This window comes from Lontra canadensis, unplaced genomic scaffold, assembly GCF_010015895.1.
Source record: "Lontra canadensis isolate GAN:19392208 unplaced genomic scaffold, GSC_riverotter_1.0 scaffold5, whole genome shotgun sequence".
In the NCBI taxonomy this organism is placed as follows: Eukaryota; Metazoa; Chordata; class Mammalia; order Carnivora; family Mustelidae; genus Lontra; species Lontra canadensis.
This window is the reverse complement of record NW_022630999.1, coordinates 22,201,608-22,225,482: the sequence shown is the minus strand read 5'-3', so window position 1 is coordinate 22,225,482 and position 23,875 is coordinate 22,201,608. Positions and strand designations below refer to the sequence as shown.

Genomic DNA, 23,875 nt, shown 5'->3' with positions numbered 1-23,875 from the left:
TTCACTTGACTTCCGGGATCCCATTTATCTTTTGCTTTTCCTCCTACCTCCTTGCTTTGCTTCTGTGTGCGTGCTGGTGCCTCTCCTGCTCCAACTTTCTCGGGAAGGCACCCACCCCCTCCCCCTGCCATGCCTAATCCTTAGCCACAAGCCTTCCTTTGAGCATCTCGTCCAGGTTCATGACTTTAAAATACCATTTTCTGTACCAGTGACTCTCAGATATGTATCTTTGTCCTAGACCGATCTCCTGAACTCCAACAGCCTCCCCCTAAACTCAACACTTTGAAAATCCAGGCTGGTCCTTCCCAAGCCTGTGTCACATGCAGCTTTCCCTGGGTCAGTTGGTGGCACTTCCAGTTGGTCCATTGGCTCAGGCCCAAATCCTTTGGAGTCATGTTTAAGTGCCTACACCTCATATCCTGTAGGAAATCCTGTTTGCTCTGCTTTGTAAACATCTAGAGCCTCAACGATCCACTCTTCATCCCTTCCTCTCTCCTGACATGCTTCAAAAGTCTCCTGACAGGTCTTCGTGCTTCTCAACGCAGCAGCTCCAGAGCCCCTCTCAAAGGTAAGCCTGATGCCATCACTTCGGTGCACCCACTGGCCGCTCCTCAGGTAGAGGAAGCAGCTGGAAATTCATGTTTGCTGCCCGAGCCTTGTCACCTGTTGGACCTTACCCCTTAACTCGGTATGGAGCCTTCCAGGGGTCACAAGGTTGGCACTAAAGAGTAGTGATCATGGAGGTTGTTTGGTTCAAATTAAAACAGAACAAAACTGTGCTGTGGGAGGGCCTTTAGGACACAATAGAGATTGTCATGGGAGAGGGACTTGCCAGAAAATTCAGTCCTACAAAATTGTACAGTCAGTGGACCACTCAGAACCTTGGTTCTGGTCCCCATTGTGGCTCTTGTTCATGACTTCTTCCACTTAAAACACCCTCTGCCCTTCCCCCATTTTCTGATGATGAACCTTACATGTCACTTTTTTAAGGGATTTTTCTTCCACTCCTTCCTGTCTCCCCTGCCCCCACACCCCACTCACTGAATGATCACCCCTCCTCCATGCCTTCATGCTTCCATTAGTATATTTAATCAGTACTAACTGGATCCCTTACAGTGTTTCAGGAATACAGCAGGAATACCATTTTGGAGGAGATTATGGTCTAGAATTGAGTATTTTCTAAGACCAGAGCCATGCATGGCTGTTTAAATTAATTAAAATTAAATACATTAAACATTTAAAAAAAAAACTTCTCAGTTGTACTAGTTACATTTCCAGTGCTCAGTAGTTAGATGTGGCTAGCAGCTACTATGTTGCACAACACCCATGTTCTGGAATAACCCCATCTTCGTGAAAGGTTCTAACAGTACAAGAGAAAGGGGGGATGGACAACAGACACACACACACACACACACACACACACACACACAATTAAGGGAAACAAGGTAATAAATGCTGCATAGGTAAAGGAGAGAATGTAGTAGAGTGACTGGTTGGCTCCTTTAGACAGAGGGACGGAGGGATGTCTCAGAAGGCGACATTTAAGAAGAGGTTGAGAAGAAAAGGAGAAATCTGAAACTGATGGGGTAAGTAATGGAGATCAAGGCAGAGGCACCACTAGGGGAAAAGTCCTAATGTGGGGACACATTTGAAAGAATCCCAAATGGTGGGAGCCCTGTGGCAGGGGAGAGAGACACAGAAGAAATCCAAATCACTGTGGGGGACTTTGTACATCTGGGTAGAAAGTGAGTGCTTTTGTTTTTAAATTTTCTGAGACAGCTATGGGAGTGTTGTAAGGGGAAGAGTGTCATAATCTGATTGTATATTTACCATTTACATCATTCTGCCCAGTTTTATTAGTTGCTTACTTACCTGTCTCTCTACCCGATTGCACAATCCTGGGTTTTTTCATTCTTGGTTTATTGAGTCATGTCCCATTAGTCTCCATATATGGATAATAACTGGTAGGATCGAATTAAATTAGAAAAATCCTTATCACTGACCTGGTGGGCTTTGGCTGAGTCTCCGAGTATAACAAAACTAGTCAAGACATATTTTGCCTCCCAAATTAATTAATATAAAGTATGACCTAATTCTTTTTGAGGCATTTCAGAATTTGTCCCCTGACTTTTGGGGGTGGTCAAGGTAGGGGTCAATTTTATTCCTTCCAAGTATATAAAGGCAGAGAATAAGAACAAAGTGGGTGTCCAGAAATGAGTGTTTCCCCTGCGAGAACTCATCTTGTTACCTATTTGGATTCAGGTGTGGGGCATTGAAAAGCTAGGAGGGCTTTTACGGATCAGATAGTACAACCATTTTATGGAAGAGGTGAATTTCAGCAAATAGGCCAGTAGACAGCTTCTGTGATGTCCCAGTATCAGGAAGGAGCTTGTGTTCATGGATGTGGAACAGAGTCTAAAGCAAGGGCCTGCTCTAGCTAAGGCCTTCTACAGACACCAAATCCTGCCCCCACCCCTCCCATCCCCAGGGTTGGCGTGGCAGCAGGCTTGAAAGGGCACACTCTAAGGGTGCTGGGTGGTATGGGCCATGAATGGCCATCTCACTGTATCTCATGACAAAGCCGAAAAGCCGAATTCTCATACATGCTCTCTAGATTTTCAAATCTTGGCCATTCCTTAAGAAATGAATTTTGAAAACCATGGTACAAAGTACTTCTGTGGGCCAAATACAGTCTTCAGGCCCCCGGTTGGCTGATGGAGCTGACGGAGACCTGAAGCTGTTGTGCTTGGTCTCTCATCAGGCTTTAGGTCTTTGTCCAAGTGCGGAGACTGCTGGAGTCTGGGGGTCACATTTCCAGGTAGCATGGGACCCAGCGCCACATACCCAGCCCACCATCCACGTTTCCACGAAGCCCGTGTTGGGCTGCAGGCAGCCTAGAGATGGAGTATCAGTGCTTCCTTGGGAGGGAGTGACTGAATTTTTGGACCAGAAGGGCAGTTAATGAAGTACTAGGCAGGCTTACACATACTTCTATGGCTTAATAATTACGAGCAAAAGTCAGAAGACCTGGGCTGGAACCTCAGCTCACTTAACCTCCCCAAGACTCAGTTTCCTCCTCCATGAATGAAGTTGGTAGCAACACCTGCCTAAGGGGGTCTGTGAGCATTAAGTGCGTGTGGGTGCTTGGCATAGAGCCCACTACACAGTAAGTTCTCCAGAAACCTTGCTTAGCGTCAGTGCATATTTAAGTTTCATTTTCAAAGGTCTCCCACATCCCTTTTGCTCATTATAACCATCCTTTGAGCGAGACAGAGCAAGTATTTTTAGAGCTGTTTTTACAAATGAGGAAATCAAGGCTTGGAGGTGCTCAGTAACCCACAGGGATCCCCAACTTCGCAGGTGGCAGAGCTGGGATCAGAACCCGAGTCTGGTCCAGAATGTGCTTCCTGAAAGCATTCTCTTGTCATCACTCAGTAAGATACAGTCTGAGTCATCGCTTCCTGTAACATGAATGCTTGGGCACAGTGACTCACAGTCTTCATGAATTCTTGCTACTGGCAAACTTGACAGTATGATGAAGACTGGGCACTGACCATCCTAGCTACAGAGCCCAGAGTTTCTGTCTTCGAAACTGCCTCTGGTTTCCTTCCTGCTTGCTCCCTTTATCCCCTGTGTCAGCATCAGGGGGCAGTTTGGACTCTGTTGGGGAAGGAGCTGAACCTGAGGGTCTGCTGTCCCTTGCAAGGTGAAGAAGGGTCAGCCATCCCAGAGCTGACGGAGACCTGAAGCTGTTGTGCTTGGTCTCTCATCGCTAACGGAGCAGGCTCATGTGACTGACCCAGTCAGGGTGAAAGGAGAAGTTGCAAACTCAGAATTAATACTTGTTCCAAGACCATCTGGGAAGGCACACACCTACCAGTCTGCTTTTTCTGTCTTTCAGGCCGTAACCATTATGCAACCTTGGGTAGCCATCTCAGGCCTCCTGCTACTTCTGACAGGTAAGCAAATAGGTGGGCTGGCGTCTGGGAAGCCCTGAGGATGGGAGAGTGTAGGAGATGTGCGAGTGTGGTGTAGGAGGATGGATGTGCTTGGGCTTTGGTGGGAGCTAGTGGGTCAGCTGGTAAGCAAAGAACCAGGCTAAATCTTACTCAAAAGAAATTGCTTAAATGCTATGAATTGCAAAATCCATGGGTGAGTGAACCAGGTATGATGAACTGTGTGTCATATCTTGCCATTTGCGTTTGAACAAACAAACAGAAAGGGGGTTAGATAGTTCTAGGAGCATGGACTACTCAAGTGTATGTAAAAATATAGTAACAGTGTTAGCATGAGTGGGAGGGGATGGGGAGAGGAGACTGGGCTAAGATGGAAAGGATACCAGTCCTTCATCAAACTATCTTGTGTCCTTTGGAATTTTTTTTTTTAAATCATGTGCAACTATTTCTTTTCAATATATTTTATCTCACAAAGTTAGGAATAGACATAATCTGAAATTTAAAAAACAATAATCTCCAGAAGTCCAATTATGGGGGAAAGTTCATTTCTTATTACATTGTATAACTTGATTTTTATGATTAACATATTTTATTTGTAATCCAAAAGTGATATTAGGCAAAATAAAATATTGTAAGAATTCAGTGAAAAAGTCACTTTCTTATTTTATGTAACCATGAGCATTCTTATTTCTAGAGCATTTCCCAAAGGCATAGCCCAATTCTAAATATAACTGGTTGGTGAATTTCCGATTTCTTTTAAGGGCTACCTTGACTGCATTTGGCATTGTGGGGTTTTTATACCACTGTTCCAGGAGAGACTTCTTGTTTTTAAGTGGCATAATTTAGTATATGATTATTTTCCAGTTATCTGTTTTCATGGGATAAGTGGGCCTCACTCAGTGTGGGGCTAGCATCAACTTACGAGATGGGGTCCCTGTTGGATTTTTTTAGACTGATTATAAAGCCCATTATAAACCGCAGCTCCTTCTAGAAGTATTAGAAACCCATTTTCTTAAAAAAAAAAAAGATTTTATTTATTTATTTTAGAGAGAGCTAGAGAGTGTGAGCAGGGGCAGGGGCAGAGGGAGAGGGAGAGAGAATCTCAAGCTGACTCTGCACCGAGCGCAGAGCCTGATGCAGGGCTTGATTTCATGACCCTGAGATGAAGACTAGAGCTGAACCCAAGAGTCAGACACATAACCTACTACGCCACCCAGGTGCCCCTAAAAACCCATTTTCTAAAAGTTGATTTCTGAAGAGTTTACTAGACTTCTGCCTTTAAGCCAATAATACTTTTTTAAATCAGTTTTTTATGTTAATTCCAGTATAGTTAACATAGTGTGGTACTTGTTTCAGGTGTACATAAGTGGCTCAGCAGTTCCGTACATTACTCAGGGCTCATCCTAATAAGCAGGCTCTTGGTCCCCACCACCTGTGTTATCCATCTCTCCATTCACCTTCCCTCTGTTGCCGTCAGCTTGTTTTCTGTAATTCAGAGTCTGTTTCTTGGTTAATCTCTCTTGCTCTCTGTCTCTCTCTCTTTCCTTTGTTCATTTATTTTGTTTCTTCAATTCCATATATGAGTAACAGCATATGGTATTTGTCTTCCTTTAACTGCCTTTGCTTAGCTGCATCCATGTTGTTGCAGATGAAAGCCAGTGCTGCTTTAAACAAAACATGAGCTCTGCTTTTCTTACAAGAGAGGTGTTGTGCGATGACTTCACTTGCAATAGCAGTTTAAAAAGTTGGGGTAAAAATTAAAACTTAAAATGCAATAGAATTTTTCAAACATATTTCAATTGAGGCAGTGATTGAATCTGGGGGAGGAGGAAAGCCACAAGTCTTACCTACTGAATAAGCATATATACCTGTCAGACACAGAATGAAATACAGAGTCATGTATTATTGGAGTGTCATTTGGTTCAAACCTTTTAGAAAGAAATTTGGCCATGTTCATCAAGAGGCTGAAAATATCGGTGACTTTTGTCCTGGTAACTTTTCTCTTAGACATCTGTGCTGTTAGAAAACAATCCTAAATATAGGAAAAAAGTTTAAATTATATTTTATCTACAAATATCAAATAAATAATGCTTTTAAAGAATATGTTAATGTAAAAATGCTTACAACAAATTTTTAAATTGAAGATGCAAAGTTCTATGATTACAAATGAAATAAACTATGTAAAAAGAAAAAATGAAAATACATGTAAAATTAAAAGATTGAGTCCTCATGCTCTGTTTTCTCTTTATTTATAGATGCTGTAGTTTCTTACACTCAAGTGATTGGAGTGGTGGGTCATTCCATCACGCTGCCCTGCACCTACTCAACAGCTCCTGGAGTCACAACCATGTGCTGGGGCCGAGGGGCATGTCCCATGTCCCATTGCTCAGATGACGTGGTCTGGACTAATGGATCCCATGTCACCATTCGGAAGCACCCACGTTATAAGCTGAAGGGAAACATTTTAAGAGGGAACGTGTCTTTGACCATAGAGAATGTGGCCCAGACTGACCGTGGTCTCTACTGTTGCCGTGTTGAGCACAAGGGGTGGTTCAATGATATGAAACTCACCCTGTCACTGGAGATAAAGCCAGGTGAGCTTGTCTTCTGTCTTCCTTTGATCACTTCATGTGGGTGAACTGAGATGTTTCCTGTTTGGTAGTGACTTTCTCTTCCTTTAATAGGGAAAGGGGAGGTTCCTCGAGTCTTGTTTTTCAGTAACTGTTGGAAAGTAGAATAACTTCTATTGGTATAAAATGAAGTATTCAGAACCAATCTTGAGCAAGACCATAGGGGAGAGGATCTTCCCAGTCAGCAAACTATCTCCTAAAGCAGGTTTTCAAAAATGCTAGTTGGTTCAGGGGCGCCTCAATGGCTTAGTCAGTTAACTGTCTGCTTTAGGCTCAGGCCATGATCTCAGGTTCCTGGAATTGAGCCCTGCATTGGGCACCCTGCTCAGCAGGGAGCCTGCTTCTCCCTGTCTTTCCCACTTGTGCTATCTCTGTCTCTCTGTCTTAAATAAATTTTTAAAAATGCTAGTAGGTTCATGAAAAAGCATTTAATGTTCCTTTGTGAAATAGAGTGAACATTCTTACCAAGCTGAATTTGCTTAACTTAAAGAACTGCCCTTTATTCTCTGAGATTATGTTTTAGAAGAATTTTCAAATGTTATGAACATTTTAAAACTGTTTTGGAGAATTTCAAACATATAGAATAGGTAATATAATACAAGGTCTTGTCAAGTAGGGATAGCACCCAGGTATAACAATCGTCAGCTCAGTCTAGTTGCATATACGTCGTAAAGGGATATATAGTTCCATCCTTCCCCCTGCCCTGCCTGGGATTTTTTGAGGCACATTTCATATCATATCACAAAGTTGCTTGTTTAAAAATTAAAGTGACTATACTGCAATATGAAAACATTTACATCCCAATGACTACTCACCAGTTGTTTTTAAGAATTTGATGAAATCCAAAAATCCGTCTTGATGTGAAAATCCTCATTTTCTTTACCATTGGGTAAACAGAGTGGATTCCTTGGGATTTCCCAGTTTCTGGTGTTCCTTCCTAATGAATTTCCCACCACTAAGCTCTGATACTGACAATGGAACCCAATACCTGTGGCCTTAATAAACTATGTGTCTTCCTTCCTTCCTTCCTTCCTCCCTTTCTTTCTTTCTTTCTTTCTTTCTTTTCTTAAGAGGAACTTGCTTTTGCAATCTCCCGGCTTTTGGACTTGGTTTGTTTCTTTTGTGAAGACTAGCGACATAAGGTCAGTTCTGATGGAGAAACTAGCTGACCGAGGGGGAAACCATCTGGGGGAAGCAATTTAGGGAAGCCAAAAGAGGCTGGTGATAATCCTGTGCTCTAGACAGAGGCCAGGAAGCAGCCCGTGGAGAAGAGATTGTGATTACAACTTTCTTGGATTTGTAAAACTTATTATTGGTATGGCTGAATGTTAGAAATTGACCTAGTAGAGAAATGAGTAGGATACTTTTAAAGTGCTTCGGAATTCTGTAGTAGGAGGGCACTTATAAGGTCGGTGCTCTGTCAAGTGGGAAGAGGGTCTGTAACTGAGCCAAGGAGACTCTGCCTCCAGTAACCAATTCTTTGCTTAACTTTGCTTGTGGTTTTCACTGGCTAAGCTTACTCTTCAAACTTCTGTTCAGGCTTTTTTATACCAGCATCTGCGTACGGTTTGCTCCCTTCAGCCTGGGGAAAATCGTTGCCAACTGAAGAAAACAAGCTCGTTAGACAGTTTGATTAGGTTACCCCTCTTTATTGCTTCCCTTACTCTCCTTTGATCAGATGTTTTGCATGTGTGCTTTTCCCCCTGTAGATTAGATTTTAAACTGGAAGGAGGGGATTGGATTGTACTCTTTTCCTGAGTCGCCAACTACAACTTAGATCAGGGTCAGCAAACCCTAGCCCTGGGATCAGGGCTGTAGATCAGATTACAGAATAGTCCCACTGTTTTATACATTTTTATTTGAGCAGCCATGCGTATATATTGTCTTTGGTGGCTTCCCTTTAACGGGGAGTGGAGCAAGTGCCCCCGAGACCTAAAGCATTAACTGTCTCGACCTTTCCAGAAACTTTGCTGACGTCTGCTTTGGACTAATGCTTTGTCTATGATAGACACTCACAGATATTTGTTGAAAAAAGTGTTTTCCTCTTCAGATTCTAAATTAAATTGCATCTTTCAGAAAGAAAAGTTCGCAAACCAAGTGAACCCTACTTAAGAGACATGGTTTTCTTTTGTAGTTAGGTCAAAATGTAAGGAAACTTCTTGCAGAGAAAAGGGTGCCCAGTGAGAGCAAAAGTATACATTCTTGATTCAGTCCTTCATTGGTTTGCTTTGGTACCAGGCCCTGTGTGGGGGCTAACTTCTGGTTTTTGCTCCATCTGGGTAGCTCTGATACCCCCACTAAGTGATTTAGAATCCTATACCACCGCAGAATCTGGAAAGTCAAGGACGGTATGGTATTAGCTGTTGTTATATCTTAGGTTGGAAGGAACCGTAAAAGGTCTAGTTTACCTTCTAACCAAATGTAACTCATCTGTGTGATTCATCTAGCATATGCTAATGGTGAGTTAGTCCTCATTTAGGACGCAGGTCCCTCTGTCCATATGTCACCCTCAGGCCTGACTGGACTGAATGCTATTTATTTGGTAAGCATTCTAGGCATGGGAACTCCTACTGAAGTCTTAGTCTTTCACCATGGAGAGGATAAAGGCTGCTCCAGGCTCTGGACATTTTCCTTACCTCACAGATGTTTATGAAGATACATAAATCTGATATGCATGACTGGTCTTCTCAAAGTGCTTCAGTGTAAATCCCAGGTGACATTTTTCACCTCTGAACCTCCCCAAATATATACATTTTAGTGCAGCTGTTTCCTTTTTGCAAGTATGTTTTCAAAGCCCTCCTCTGTCACAGATTCTAGTTAACCGATGACAAGAACTCTCAGTTCAGGGAAGATTAGTGCCTAATTTCTGCCCCGGGACAGCCTCTCATTGGTTGTGTTAGTCACGGGCCCAGCACAAGGCTCTTGTTTCTTGCTGCTTGATTAATCCTTGCTTTCATGTTGGTTTCTAACTCCAGCTGAGGTCACCAGTGTTCCAACGTTGCCTAGGGTCTTTACCTCTACTTCTTCAACTCCAGCACCCACGCAGAACCTCAAGCCAGGTAAACCAATGTGTTTCTTGAGCCCCGAGGTCTTCTAATGAGAGGATGTAGACTGTCCAAGGCATTGTGTTAAGGCAGAAGTACAGTCTAGGCTAAGGGTTCTTACCTGGTTTCCAAGCAGGGCTTCACAGGGTCTGTGAACCCCTGTCCCAAACTGTTGGGTCCTCCAAAAATTGGGTACCCCAATAATGGGTCTGTGATTAAAGGAACGAGACTGATACAAAGCGAAGGTCAAGCAAAGCTTTATTTCGCGCCAAGCATCAAGAATCAGACCAACCGTCAAACAGACTGGTGGGGGCTGCCCCTACAGAGAGGAAGAACCCCTCCCTGCTTTCCAGACTAACTCTTATAGAGCAAAGGCCATGTGGTTGGGCCTGGCCACACACAGGTGGCCAATGAGATTGTAACACACACAGGAAACTCCACAGTGATGCTAGGCTACCAATTGAATTACAGTTTACCCTAGTAGACATTTGAACCAGCCTATCACCTAGTTCAGAATTGGCGCCCAAAAGGTGCCCAAAGGGCAGGGCCCATACTCCTTGGTAGCTAGGAGACAGTCTGCACCCCCACTGATTGAATACCTCCACCTGGCCTGACCCACCCTTGTGCTTGGACTTTGTTACCTGGGACTGGTTTCCCGGACTTGCTTTTAAATAAGTTCCCCTGGCAGGGGGCAAGGTCAATTTAAGTTTTACGACAAAATGGCAGTTCAACCAGGGTGGGGCCGCTCTGGCTGAAGAGGCCCTTACATACAAAACCATATACACCTTTTTATAGATAATCATTTTTAGAGCAAGGGAACTCATAGCTTTTGGCCAGATTCTCCAGGGCATTGATTATTAGCAACACCCCCCAAAAAGCCTCACCACTGATCTTAGACATCTAATGAGGGTGGAGTGGGTTTGGCCCAGTTGAGCACAGGTTTTTGAGGAAAAAAATAGGAATGCCAGAGAACAAGGGTCCAGGTAATGAGATTCGGTTCTTACAAGGAGCTCTGAGTAGAGATCAGTTAGTCCATTCTGAAGCCAGACCTCCACGTGAGGGTGAAATTTCAGTGAAGTTAACATTTTCTTTGTTTCCTTTGTGACAGAACCATGCTAAGTACTTTTTGAGTATTCTATTTCTTAATTCTTATGATGACCCTGATGCACTATACGTGTGATTCAGTCCCATCTTATAGTTGTGAGAACTAAGGCACAGAGTCTGAGTTCATTGTGGAAAATTACATGGATAGAAACTACTTGAATCTCCATTAATTTGAATTTTGGGATTGTGCTTTTAACGATTGGATTGTGCCTTCTACCATGAGCACTGAGCTTATGTTTGGATGAATTTGTCCTGATCTGACATCCTCACTGAACAATCCTTTATACTATTACCCTGTCTTCTCTGGGCAGTCAGTCTGCTTACACAGTTTTGCTTCCATCATCCTTTAATTTATTTGTGCAGCATGGAAATAACAAAAGATACTATTTATACTGATGAAAAAGTAAACATCAGATTTTAAAGACTTCAGGGACTTAGAACTTACACATCTTTTTTTTTTTTCATTCAGACCACATGGTTCATATTTTAAACTTCTGATAAATAAGGCCTTAGATTTAATACAGATGGAGAATAATTTGACTTAAAGGTAGAAAAGTAGCTTGCCATTCTGAGGACAAGTTTAGGTGCAAACTTTCTAGCTCTAGGATTAAAAAGATAACTTTTAGTGGAGATTTGTAAAGCCTCTTTGACCCCTTGGAGTGGGGCTGGATTCTGTGGAGGACCAGAGATGTCACAACCTCTTAGCCAGAAAAATCTGGTGGAACATACTGATTTCCCTGGACCCCTATTGAACCACATGTATATTTAATCAGGAGGGATCTGAAGGATTGGGCCTTGAGCTGAGTTTGGAAGAGGGGGCTTTAGGTTAAAACTGGGATTTGGGAGCCATAAAAGTTTGTAAGAAAAACAGTTTTGTTCATTCAAGGCAGCTGAACACACTTGACTTTCTCAGTATCGATTTAGCTTTGTAATACTTAGTTTGTGCCTGCAAATGGGGGTGGATTAGTGGCCTTGGTTTGGTGAACATGCATGTTTAAAGCAAAGATTCAGAAGAAAAGTGTTGGCCAATATGTCCATGTGACCTTCTCAGGGATAGTACTGATTAAGACTTATCCTTGTCTTGATGGTTTTCTCCCGAGTTTGAGTTGAGTTGAACAGAAAGGAGGTGTGTGCTGGAGCAGATCCAGTGTGGGACGTTTATCTTTACATCCATGCTCTTCCTGTGCTCAGTGTCTCTTCTGTATCCTAGTTGCCTAAAGTATTCATGGCATGGTTGGGTGGAACGTTTTAGACAGGGAGAAAAGATGCCTGCTAATACACAAACTTGGGGAAAAAAGTTAAGCCCAAGAGGTCTTCACACCCATGCAAGTTGAGTAAGGATTCTGATCACCTGACTTCACTGTCGTCCTGTTCTTAGTTCTTTTTTTTTTTTTTAAAAGATTTTATTTATTTATTTGACAGAGATCACAAGTAGGCAGAGAGGCAGGCAGAGAAAGAGGAGGAAGGGAGGAAGCAGGCTTCCCGCTGAGCAGAAAGCCCAATGCGGGGCTCGATCCCAGGACTCTGGGATCATGACCTCAGCCGAAGGCAGAGGCTTAACCCACTGAGCTACCCCTGTTCTTAGTTCTTAAACAGAGTTACACCGTGTTATAGATTTGAGCATTAGAGAGAAGCAGGAAAATAGCTCAGAACACAGGAAAGGGTGATGTTGAAATGTGGAGACCACTGTGGGGAAGGGAAAACAGAAAGACCAATGAAAGGGAAGAAAAGCCCAGGTTTGGGAGTTCTTATCCTGCCAGCACCACTAACATGGTCTAAAATTTCTGGTGCTCTGTGAGGAAAGTATATAAAATGTAATATTTAAAATGTTAAGAAAATACACAGAGAGGCAAGTGATCAGAGCTACACGTAAGGTGAGATATTAGAAAGGAATGATTTTAGAAAGGAAAGGGAAACCTGGCCCCATACTGAAAATTCTTACTGAAGCTTTTTGGTGCAAAACTGAAGATGAATCAGATAACAACGGGAAATCAGTCTTACAAAAGGAGTGACCAGAATGCCAGTGCTGAAGGAGCCAGGTCAAGGTCCACTGAGAACAGGGCTTTGAGAGTTGTTAATTATCACCAAAGTTCAGACATTGGACAGTGTTGTCACCTGGAAAGAGACCTCAAGGAATTAAGTAATGTCCGTATGTGTTCTGTGCTGATCCATATGTGTACCTTCCTGGAAAGATGTGTGGATGGATAATGTGGACCTTGAATAAAGCCAGGAAATCTGGATAGGGCTATCTGGGAGGAGGACAGGCAAGTTAGCCCAAACTCCCATGCCCTATTCCTGTGAAAGTGAAGTATTACTTGTAGGAATAAAAGCTTAATTGGATGTCCTATGTATGGTGTGCTGTTGTAGGCTTTGGACATTTAGAGAGATCCTAGGAGTAGAAAAATTGTTAAATAACTCTAGATACGGATAAACTTTCCAGATCATTATCTAGATCAGATTTCATGATAATGGTACACCTAGATGGCTGTTTAGTGGCTCAAGGCCATCTTTGAATACCTTTCTAAGAGGAAGTTGGAAAGAATGGAAGTGGGTGTGTAGGAGGCATGCCTTCGGGGGCTGGCTGGCTGTGGGCGCTGCTGGGAAGTGGATGGTGATTCCTGATTTTAGTTTTGTTTTTTTATTTTTGTTGAGGGCAGGAGTGTTCCTCTGCAAGGAGAGCACAGTTCTTTCATTCTTTTCATTCCAGAAACTACTTCATCCTCTGCCCTGCAGACAGCAGGAACCCAGCCTACTGGGCCATGGGAAAGGAGCACAAGACAGCCCACCAATTCACCATTGTACTCCTGCTCCACCGGTAACTCCTTTTTCTTTCCTGGATCCTCGGAAGTACTCACATTTTGATAATTGCTGAGACATTGTAAAAGACCGCATTCCGATTAAGGCACATCAGATGTGAGTGCTGATACTGGCCACTGCAGTCAGCCATGTGACTTGAGCAAATGTCTTACTCGTTTAGAATCAGTTTTTATCATTTGTGAAATGGATGGAATAGCAACGATCTTGTAGGATGCTTTTGAGGATTAAATGAGATGAAAACACTAATACCTCGTTAAAAGGTGGTAATAGATACAATAGCAACTGCGACTCTTTCTTCAAAGTCTAGAATCCATACACCTGACTGGCCCAGGGAGCTTGTATGATTTGGGCACACCCACATGCATAGCACTATTTTTCTTAATCAGATGAACTGCTCTTTACTCCAGACTTATTAGTGGGCTTGCTGTCTTGGGCCAGAGCCATACATCAACTAAATCCAGCTCTCCAGTATCCAAACCAAACTGGTCAAACATATTTATGCTTCATCGAAGACCCAGACCCTAAGTACATCTAGGAGGCTCCCCTGCTACCCTGTGAGGCTTGCATGTGGACACTTTGAGATGGGCTGAGGACATCAGCACTAGCCCCAAGACACATGTCCCCTGGGACTGTCTATTGTCTTCTCCGATTTTGGTCCCACTGTTCCCATTCTGGGCAGGTCTCATATAATCTTTGTTTATTTGAAACCCAAGATTCGCCTGTCTTTCCTGTGGTAGAGAAAGGTGATGCTGAATGGTCTCATTTGCCCCAGATAATTCCATTACCCAGAGAGGTTATTTTGGGGAGTGCCACAGGCTGAACCCCTTTGTAATGCAGAGCTGGTTTACCTCTGCTTGTGTTTGTGCTGAATCCAAACAGGTTCAACCTTGGAAGACTCCTCTGTAATGTCTGTGACTCATTGTGCCCAGGAGTTGCCAGTTAGTAGGGCCCTCCCCCTTCCCGCCATGGCTTACCTTTTGCCAGTCATTCCTGGAAGCTGGTTAATTTAAAAAGGACCTGCAGTGAGATTCACAGAGGGGCCTGTTCAGCTGGGATTAGATAATGGTGACATTTGGTTTTGAAAGTGGAATCCTTAGTGTGAACTGCTTCTGGGCAGGAAAACAAAGTGGAAATAAAGAGAAACACAAGGTAGCAGCAGGGGGAAGCAGCCGCACCACATGTGCGAGTGGGAAGCACATCGGAGTCGGGAATCATAGGACTAAAACCCGGTCAAGGTAGAGCTTTCCACGGTGGAACAGACATGGGAGCAGCTGCATCCCCTGTGACTTAGCAATCGATGCCACCTTGGCAGCGTGCCTGAGGGTCTCGAGCCAAATCCTCACCATGCCTGCATCAGCCTTCAGCAAACTGAAGACTCAAAGGAGTGAAGAATGTTCATTCAGGCTGGAAGGGATTTTGGTGCTCATATGGCCGCCACCCACACTGGATAGAGGGATATGCTGGGAAGCTGTCATACGTTCTCTCACTTAATTCTTTGAAGGCAGGTCTCGTTGATTGCTGTTGCTAGATTAGGGAAGCCCAATAGTTCTGCTTTAGAGACAGGCAGCTCCCAATTCCATGACCTGCCACTGACTGCATGCCCACGGGCATGATGGTGGCATTTGCCCCTAGATGTTAAAGATGATAGAAGGACGTGGTATTTGGGAGGTACATTGCACAGCGTCTCCCTCTCTCCCTGCTGCTTCTTCCAGGGTAACATAATAATTAATAACAGCTAATATTTACCTAATAATAGTGTTCAGTCCTTAATGTACATCATCCAATTCGACAACTTCATGAGAGGGGTACTGTTACAGCTTATAGTTCTAGCTGTATTTACAAAATCGATATTTCAAAACTCTAGTAGTAAAACTTGAACAGTCAAAGCTTTAAGGCATAATATCCTTTTATATTAGGACTTTTGGCAGTATAAGATATGTTAGTTTCACAGCTGATGTAACAGATATTTTATAAAATATTTCTGGATCAAAGTCTGGGCACATCGGCATATAATGTAGGAGTTACATTACCACCTGCTTTAGATCTCTTAGTACATTTTACTCACATTCTGAATAAAACCATTATAATGTCCATTCGGAATAGAGTGGTCCTGATCTTTGGATGTGCATGTGGTCTTTGGACACTCATTGACAGGTTCTTAGCTGGCATGAAAATACCGATTATCTACCATTAATCGGCATTCTTAACTCACTTCCAAGGATGGGCCCCTGCAATTCCCCTAATTCTGTAGATAAAACTTTGTGTCTGTGTGCATTTTTTCCCCGTAAAGATGGAAAACAGTGTCCATTTTTTAAAAAAAGATTTTCTTTATTTATTTGACAGACAGAGATCACAAGTAGGCAGAGAGGCAGACAGAGAGAGCGGAGGAAGCAGGCTCCCCGCTGAGCAGAAAGCCCAATGCGGGGCTCGATCCCAGGACCCTGGAACCATGACCTGAGCCGAAGGCAGAGGCTTAGCCCACTGAGTCACCCAGGCGCCCCAACAGTGTCCATTTTTAAGGGTCCAAGACAAAATGGTTAAGAAACACAACCTTAGAGGATAAATTAATACAGCTTAGTAACTTGGTATGACTTCTGCAGTGTTTGCAGCATTTTGCCATATTATTATTCAACTTTTCATTCACTACTGGAAGGCAGTGTGAATATATTTAGTGTCTACAGTGAAAATTCAATATTTTTTGTAATTATAATTAATTTTCTTTCTTGTTGAGCAGATGGGAATGGCACTGTGACACAGTCTTCAGATGGCCTTTGGCATAGCAATCAAACTGTAAGCATTTTTCTTCCTGCTTTATTAGCTGAATTCACTTGTATGTCTCCTTGGAAGCAAGTTACATTTAGAGAATATTTCTGTAAGACTAGCCCACAGATTGATTCTTCTAGTTAAAATAAAAAAATAAGAAAATAATTAGACTCAGATAGGGATACTTTAATTAATTTGAAAAGTTCATACAGGTGGACTGGTTTGTTAGAGTTTGATAAATGATACTGTATTCTGTGTACACATACATATACATACATAACACATACTACAGGCTTTCTCCTGACCAGAAATTAGCAAGAAAGAATGAACAACTTTAAGGAGAATGAGTTAACATGATAGGCCAAGGAAGACTTTGGTTATCATTAGGGAAATAACACATTTTGACTCAATGGAGTGGAGGCTACCCAGAACAAAAACATTATGTTAGCGAACATGTAGTTGCTTAAGTAAATTCTCATATTCTTTTCTAACCCAATTGCCGTCCTTCATAGACATTTTTTCTATACATAAACCTCCCGGTATGATGACATATTAAGGTATTAACATCTTAAATAAATTTGTGACTTTAAAAAAAAGATTTTATTTATTAATTCAAGAGAGAGAGTGAGAGAGAGCATGAGCAAGGGGGAGGGCCAGAGGGAGATGCAGACTCCCCACTGAGCAGGGAGCCAAGCAGGACCCAATCAGGGATCCAGATGTGGAACTCAATGTCAGGACCCTGGGACCTGAAAGCATACGCTTAAGGACTGAGCCACTGAGGCATCCCAAGTAAATTTGTGACTTTGAAATATGTTCTTATACTTTTCCCACAGTGAGCTTGAGAAAAATCTAAGGGGTCCTCATCTCATGATGCTCATCAAAGTCTCATCTTTGCAAATAAGTTAGACAAGTTTGTCAGTAGAACTTTTTCTCTTGGTTTCTCTGGAAGAAATAAGTTTCTTTTTAGTATATGCAAATAACTCTCCAAAACAGCAAACAAAAAGAGTTTGGAGGTGTGAGAATAATCTTTCTGGTCTCAAGTAGTGAGAAATGACAACATAGCCATGATAAGAGAAATTCAAGCTCGGGCATGGTGGGGTTATTTAGCATGGAGTCAGATGGCTTTATGTCACATCCATCAGTGGTAATACTACATAGGAGTGATATAAAATTTTTTTAACAACTTATGTGGCATGGACACTGATGGATCTGATGGATATGGGTAGAATTTGTAGATACTTACTAAATGTTGGAACGACCACTATGTAAATGATTCTTCTATTGCTATATGGCTAGACTTAATGCTGGATTAAAAAAAACAAAAAACAAAAAACAAAACAGACAAAAATAACCTTCTGAGTGGTGAGATTGCTCTTGACCTCAGTTCCCTGTAGACAGGTGTGGTTAGGAGCGAGTAGTAGTGATTTAGAAGCAAGTTCACAGCAGGCAGCAGTGAAATCATGGGCCTTTTGTGTCTAGACTCTGAGGACATTGAGAGGTATTATTCCCCACATCCTGAAAACATGCAACATATATTTTGACCCAGAAGGTCAGCTTTCTGGACTCTATTTTAAGGAGAGAATTGAACAAGTACATGAAGATGTATGAGAAAAGCTGTTCTAATTGTTGCTGTTTATAATCACGAAAATGCTAGAAACAATGTACATGTTCAACAATAAGGGATTACTTACTTAGTCAGTTAAGCATGCCTGCACACTGCCGTTAAGAATGTAGTCACTGCAGTGTGTTTACTGACATGGGAAGACAGTACTGATTGTTAAGGGGAAAAAGCAACCGTTAAAATAGTGTGTATATGTGTGTGTGTGTGTGTGTGTGTGTGTGTAGTAGCATATATTGAATATAGTAATTGCTTCTGTTAAGAGAAGGATAGGAGGATAAAGTTCTAGAAGAATATATAATGAAAAATGGTAATAGTGTTTGTGTTGGAAGGTAGGTTTATAGTTGGTTTTAGTTTACCTTTTTTCATGCTTAGCTGCACATTCTAAAATGAACATTCAGTTTTTATGTCATATTTTAAAAAATGAAAGCAAAGCCTCCCTCCTGCAGCCCCATGTTACATCTAACCGCTTTACCCTCCCCACCCCCAACATTGGTCAAGTAACGACAACACCACTCTAACCTCCCAGACCCTGGCCATTTCCCCTTTAAGCCCAAACACTAAGTACTTTCCCTTATCCCCTACCTTCCTCAGAGTATTATCAAGGAGTACATGAAAGTACCTTTGTCAAGAACCCTGTTTCATCTGTAGTTGACAGACACAAACACAGAGGTTCAGAGAGCCTAAAGAACCTGTCCGAGGTCACACAACAACTAAGTCGAAGAGAGGGGATCCTGACTCTGATCTGATCTGATCCTGAGATTAAACTTTTATACAGGAAGAGACTTGATACTTCTCTCTGGTCTTCTTTTCTGTTGAATACTTACCCTCTGGGATGTCTTTAGGATTAGAGCTAAGCTATGTAAAAGGGCTGAGTGTGATGCTTGGCGTATTTCAGGCTTATTCCAGAACGTGGTGAGCCCTTAGGAACTGCACTAGGATGTTTAGACAAATTTCTGCATCTCCACCCAGCTAACAGCATCTCAGGTAGTTGTTAATGAGGGCCACGTCTCTGAGCACCTACTTTCAAGTCCAATTATTTAGACAAAGAATCTTGAATTACAGCTTAAAAAAAAAAAAGGACTCTAAGCAAAGACCAAATTCAGTAACTTAGCACATTCAGATACTATCACCAGGCCAGCTTACATATGAACAAAAATTGTGGGTTTTTTTTGTATCAGGATATATTTAATGGAAATAGCTTATTGATTTTTAAAAACATGTATAATTTACCTATAATAAAGTACAACCATTTGAGGCATACAGTTTAAGTTTTGACAAATGCACATACCTATGTAAATACCCCCCACTCAAGATATAAAACATTTCTACCATCCCCAAATACATTTTGAATTTTAAATGGTCTTTGAATTTCACCATATGATTACTGTCTCAGACAGCTTGGTCTTACCTTTCTTGAGCCAGAAATAGCCAAGGGCCAGCAAAGATAGATGGGTTCAAGCACATTATTTTTGGGAATGTTTTTTTTTTTTTTTTTTTTTTTTTTGGGAGAGGGAGGGTGAGAGCATGGGGTGGGGTGGGGCAGGAGGAGGTGAAGAGGCAGAGAGAAGGGGGAGAGAGAATCTTAAGCAGGCTTTATGCCCAGCTCCTTCTCATGACCCCGAGATCATGACCTGAGCCGAAATCAAGAGTCAGACACTTAACTGACTGAGCCACCCAGGTGCCCCTTAAGGAATGTCTTGTATCCATAACTCTAACAAGATGTGTTTTCGATGCATTGATGTTTCCTCAGCATGTGTCACTGGCACAGAATCCGTGGATGACCACCAGTAAGGGACTGTACATTGGCATTTGCGTTACTGCTGTGGTATTGTTCACCGTGCTGGTCGTCGTGATTACCAAAAGTAAGTCACTGCAGGTACCTGCGGGAACAGAGCAAGGGTTCTCAAGGCAAACAGCCATGTGGTTGAGATTTCACATACATTTCTGTTTTCTAATCTCTCTCTTACTCTCTCTCCCTCTCTTTTTTTTTTTTTTTAAATTACTGGCCTATAAAGAGAAAGATGCAATATAAATTCTCCAGAGATGGAATTAAATATTAAAGAAATGAGACTGTTTTGGGTAGACTTGGGATTTGGAAGGTAACACGCCATTATTATATATATGATTTGTTCAGATCTTTTATACTCACTCCCCTCAGAAACCAGTGTTTGTCCCCATGAAGGATGATATTGTTGAGTTTTACAAGACCCACTTAACAGGAGAGGCAGATGAAACATTGGACGAGAAACTGATTTCAGGGCTAGGGCTAGAAGGGCTTCAAAAGGTAGCCATCCACGGGCACCTGGGTGGCTCAGTGGGTTAAACCTCTGCCTTCAGCTCAGGTCATGGTCCCAGGGTCCTGGGATCGAGCCCCGCATCGGGGTTTCTGCTCAGCGGGGAGCCTGCTTCCTCCGCTCTCTCTCTCTGCCTGCCTCTCCAACTACTTGAGATCTCTGTCAAATAAAAAAAAAAAAAAGGTAGCCATCCAGCAGTTGTGTTTGGGGATGTGTCTGCTGTGTGTGTGTGTGTGTGTGTGTGTGTGTGTGTGGTGTCTGCGTGTTCACGTGTGGGTGTGTGGCATGTGGCTGCGTTTGCACTTGGGGTGTGGTATGTGTGTGTGTAGCCTGTCTCCTATGAAAGATTCATTTTTTAAAATGAAATTCAGTTATTAATAAGTGTGTAAAAGTGGGGCATCTGGGTGGCTCAGTGGGTTAGGGCCTCTGCCCTCTGCTCAGGTCATGATCTCAGGGTCCTGGGATCAAGCCCCGAGTTGGGCTCTCTGCTCAGCGGGGAGCCTGCTTCCTCCTCTCTCTCTCTGCCTGCCTCTCTGCCTACTTGTGATCTCTCTCTGTCAAATAAATAAATAAAATCTTTAAAAAAAAATAACTGTGTTAAAGTAAGCCTAGGCATGTGGGTGAATACATTAAACCATTAATGAAAATGAAATACTTTATACTAAGAGATTTCTTTGGGTCTTGCTGATTCAAAAGGAGTTACCAGAGTAATTTGGATATTGTCCAGTTTGGGTGTTTTTTTTTTTTCCTTTTTTTTAAAAACATTTTTTTCTTCTAAACTTATTTTTTCAGGCTCTATCTCTGTGCAGATTTTGCTCATAGGAAAATAATAGAAATAATATACTTGTTTGAAAAAAGATCTCAATGTGTTTAATTTTCTCTTCAACTCTTTTCCAATTTAGAATATTTCTGCATAAGAAACAAGCTGGAACAACTAAAGTAAGTTCGAAAGAGTTTGTATCAGTACATTTTGGTATTTCTACTCTGCCAAAAATAAAGAAAAATTTCTCTCTGTCCTTCTCCTCTTTTTCTCCTAAGCTCTGAAAATCTGGTTTAATGAGCCATTAAATCTGGTTTAATGGTTGTTATGCACAACTTCTAGTGATATATCTTTCTATATTTCTCTGAATTCCCCTGTTACAGAAGGATCACCTCAGTCTTAACCTCTTGGAGCAGGAGATCACAAATTTTGTTTGATGGAACATTTGAATGAGTTGTTTGGTTTGTTCTTTAATTTCACTCAGTGCTTTGTTTATTGAATGTTTATTGAGGGTCTGCTATATTTCAAAGAGATGAGCAAACAGACAGAAAACCATAAGCAAATAAACAGAGTCCTTTTTATGCTTCTAGACAAATACCATGGGAGAAGATGAAGAAAGGTAATGGGCTATTTGAGGGAGTCCCAAAGAACAGAAGGCAGCTCTGTAAAGATGTGGAAGATGACACCTCCAGGCTGAGAAGTGCAAAGGCACTGTGGTGAGGCAAGTGCCTCCCACTCTATAGTTCCTGTCTTCCCCTGCTGTTCCATTCCCAGGCTGTTGGTTATCTAGACCCACAGGCAATGGAATTTACAATTTTTATAAATCCATCCTGTTGCACAGTTAAAACTTAAATCCCCTTTGCTTGCATATGGAAGTCTGTGGTCCTCTGCTAGAATAGTTGTAATAGTAGGAAGCCGCTACTAACTTCCAAATCCAAGTAGCTTGCTTCATTTGGTACATACAGCTTGGGCCTTAAGCAAGGTCTTCAATTCAAAACCCATCCCTCTTAGATTGCCACACATTATTTTTAGTTCTCTTTCATTGACTGACTGCCCCCAGTCTTTCCTAGATCTGAGTTAATTACATGAACCAATCCGCTGAACGCACCTTGAACAATGCTCGGCAAATTCTATGCTTTCTATGATGGCAGTTATGCCTGTTGTAACAATACACCCATGAGAGCGGAACTGTTACTGTCAGCAGACAGACTGGAAAACAGGTTTAGAAGTGTTAAGTGACATCCAAAGGCACACCACATGGCAGGTAAAAAAAACTCAGTCTTTGATCTTTTAGAGTCCCACACCCATACTTAGAGAAGCTTTTGACTATGTGCGTCCAAGAATGGAGGATAGCAATTACTCCTAATACTCAGAAAAGCATGGCACACAGCATCCTTTTAGCTGATCTCTGTCCTTTCACCGCTAACTTGTTTCTAATGGCTGATTTTTTATCACCTAATGATAAAAGAAAATACTTACTTTAGTAAAATATAAAATATATTTTATAAAAATGCAAAATATAAAAAAATATAAATATAAAAAAAGAGCAAAAAACCCTGAGCATTTCTTTGTGACTTTTCTCTCTCTCTCTTTTTTTTTTTTTTTTTGCACTTATATCACACTGACTCATTTTAAGCTCCTGACACCTAACCTGTTCTCAAACATGTATGAGTGGTCGCTTAAAGATTAGAGCTGAGTAAAGCCTCAGTATGTTCCATGAACATTTCTGGTCAGGCAAACAGGCACTCTTTACCAATTATAAAACAGCAGCTGTATCCAAATGGCACACATGACCTTTCTGTACACTTACTGTATGAGTGTATGTGTCAGGAACGTTGCCTAACCCATGGCTTTCAAATTCGAATCACGGAAACAGGAAGATTGTGGACACCATGAGCCAGTACACACTTATGTGAAGCAATAGTATTTTACTGTATTTAACATGTTCTGATACATTTTGTGTTCTGGGTTTATCCTAAATGCAGGTTGTAGACTGCTAAATAAATTGAATTACCTTCTCCAGAAGGGTACGGTCCACAGTTAGAAAAACAGCAGCCAAACCATTTCTTAGCTACTCTTGAGAATATGCAGCTTGACTTAGGACTTCAGTTTGATGTCTGACACCAGTCTTCTTAGATTTTCCACTTTTGTATTCTATTGCACGAGTTTTCTCAAGGAGAATACTTGGATTTTCTACCTCCTTATTAAACAGACTCTCCTACAACATAATATGGATCTCCTATTCACTTCATAGGGCTCTGGGAGTTGCAAATACCCAGCCTTGCCTGCATCTACATGAATGTGCTTGTCATCCTTTAGAAGTGGTCTGCTTTTCCTAAAAGGCTTATGTTATTCTTTCTGTAGCATGGTTTCCATGAACGACCCTCGGACTGGAGCTTTGCAAAGTGCAGCCGAAGTGGGCATCCGAGCAGAAGACAATATCTACGTTATTGAGGACAATGTTTATGTCATGGATTAAGACCCAGTGGCCCTCTAAGGATTTATGTCCTTAACTGTGGGAGACAATGACAAGATACCACCATGTCTGAGTTCTTGTAAGCCCTAGAATGATTTTTCTGTTAATTTCCAATGATAGTCCAACATGTCAGTTATGTTGGGTAGAGTGACTGGTTCATCTGTGTATAGTCACCCTCATTGGCCATAGAGTCCTAATTTTTTATGCTAAAACTTAATTCACTGTTTCTCCCAAATGTGAACACTTTATAATTACATATTCTCTTTGGATCATATGAACCTTATATCCATCAAGAATTCTCACCAGTGAGAGAAGAGCTACCACTTTGGTCACCAAAGCTGTCAAGAAAAGCAGACTAGCAGTTAAAATCAGCAGAGCTGATGTGGGACTTAAAGGACTTCACTTGGAAA

General features: G+C 41.9%; 1 protein-coding gene across 2 annotated transcripts; it reads left to right on the top strand.

Moving 5' to 3' along the window:
• The first annotated feature begins 401 nt into the window (after positions 1-401).
• HAVCR1 (hepatitis A virus cellular receptor 1) lies at positions 402-23,875 on the top strand. Of its 2 annotated transcripts, XM_032851653.1 has the most exons (9): positions 402-568; positions 3,902-3,959; positions 6,212-6,550; positions 9,562-9,645; positions 13,442-13,549; positions 16,286-16,341; positions 19,686-19,797; positions 21,132-21,168; positions 23,354-23,875. In XM_032851653.1, the coding sequence occupies exons 2-9, from the start codon at positions 3,914-3,916 to the stop codon at positions 23,466-23,468; spliced, it is 897 nt and encodes a 298-aa protein (XP_032707544.1). In that variant the 5' UTR covers positions 402-568; positions 3,902-3,913; the 3' UTR covers positions 23,469-23,875. The 2 variants fall into 2 exon arrangements, with proteins under 2 accessions (XP_032707544.1, XP_032707545.1); XM_032851654.1 differs by lacking the exons at positions 402-568; positions 9,562-9,645 and having other exon boundaries at positions 3,484-3,959.

Excerpts from the sequence above, each read along its gene's own strand:
- HAVCR1 (XM_032851653.1), top strand. The coding sequence starts at position 3,914 with ATGCAACCTTGGGTAGCCATCTCAGGCCTCCTGCTACTTCTGACAG. Across the intron at positions 6,551-9,561 it reads GTCACTGGAGATAAAGCCAG|CTGAGGTCACCAGTGTTCCA; the intron begins GTGAGCTTGTCT and ends TTCTAACTCCAG. Across the intron at positions 16,342-19,685 it reads TTTGGCATAGCAATCAAACT|CATGTGTCACTGGCACAGAA; the intron begins GTAAGCATTTTT and ends ATGTTTCCTCAG.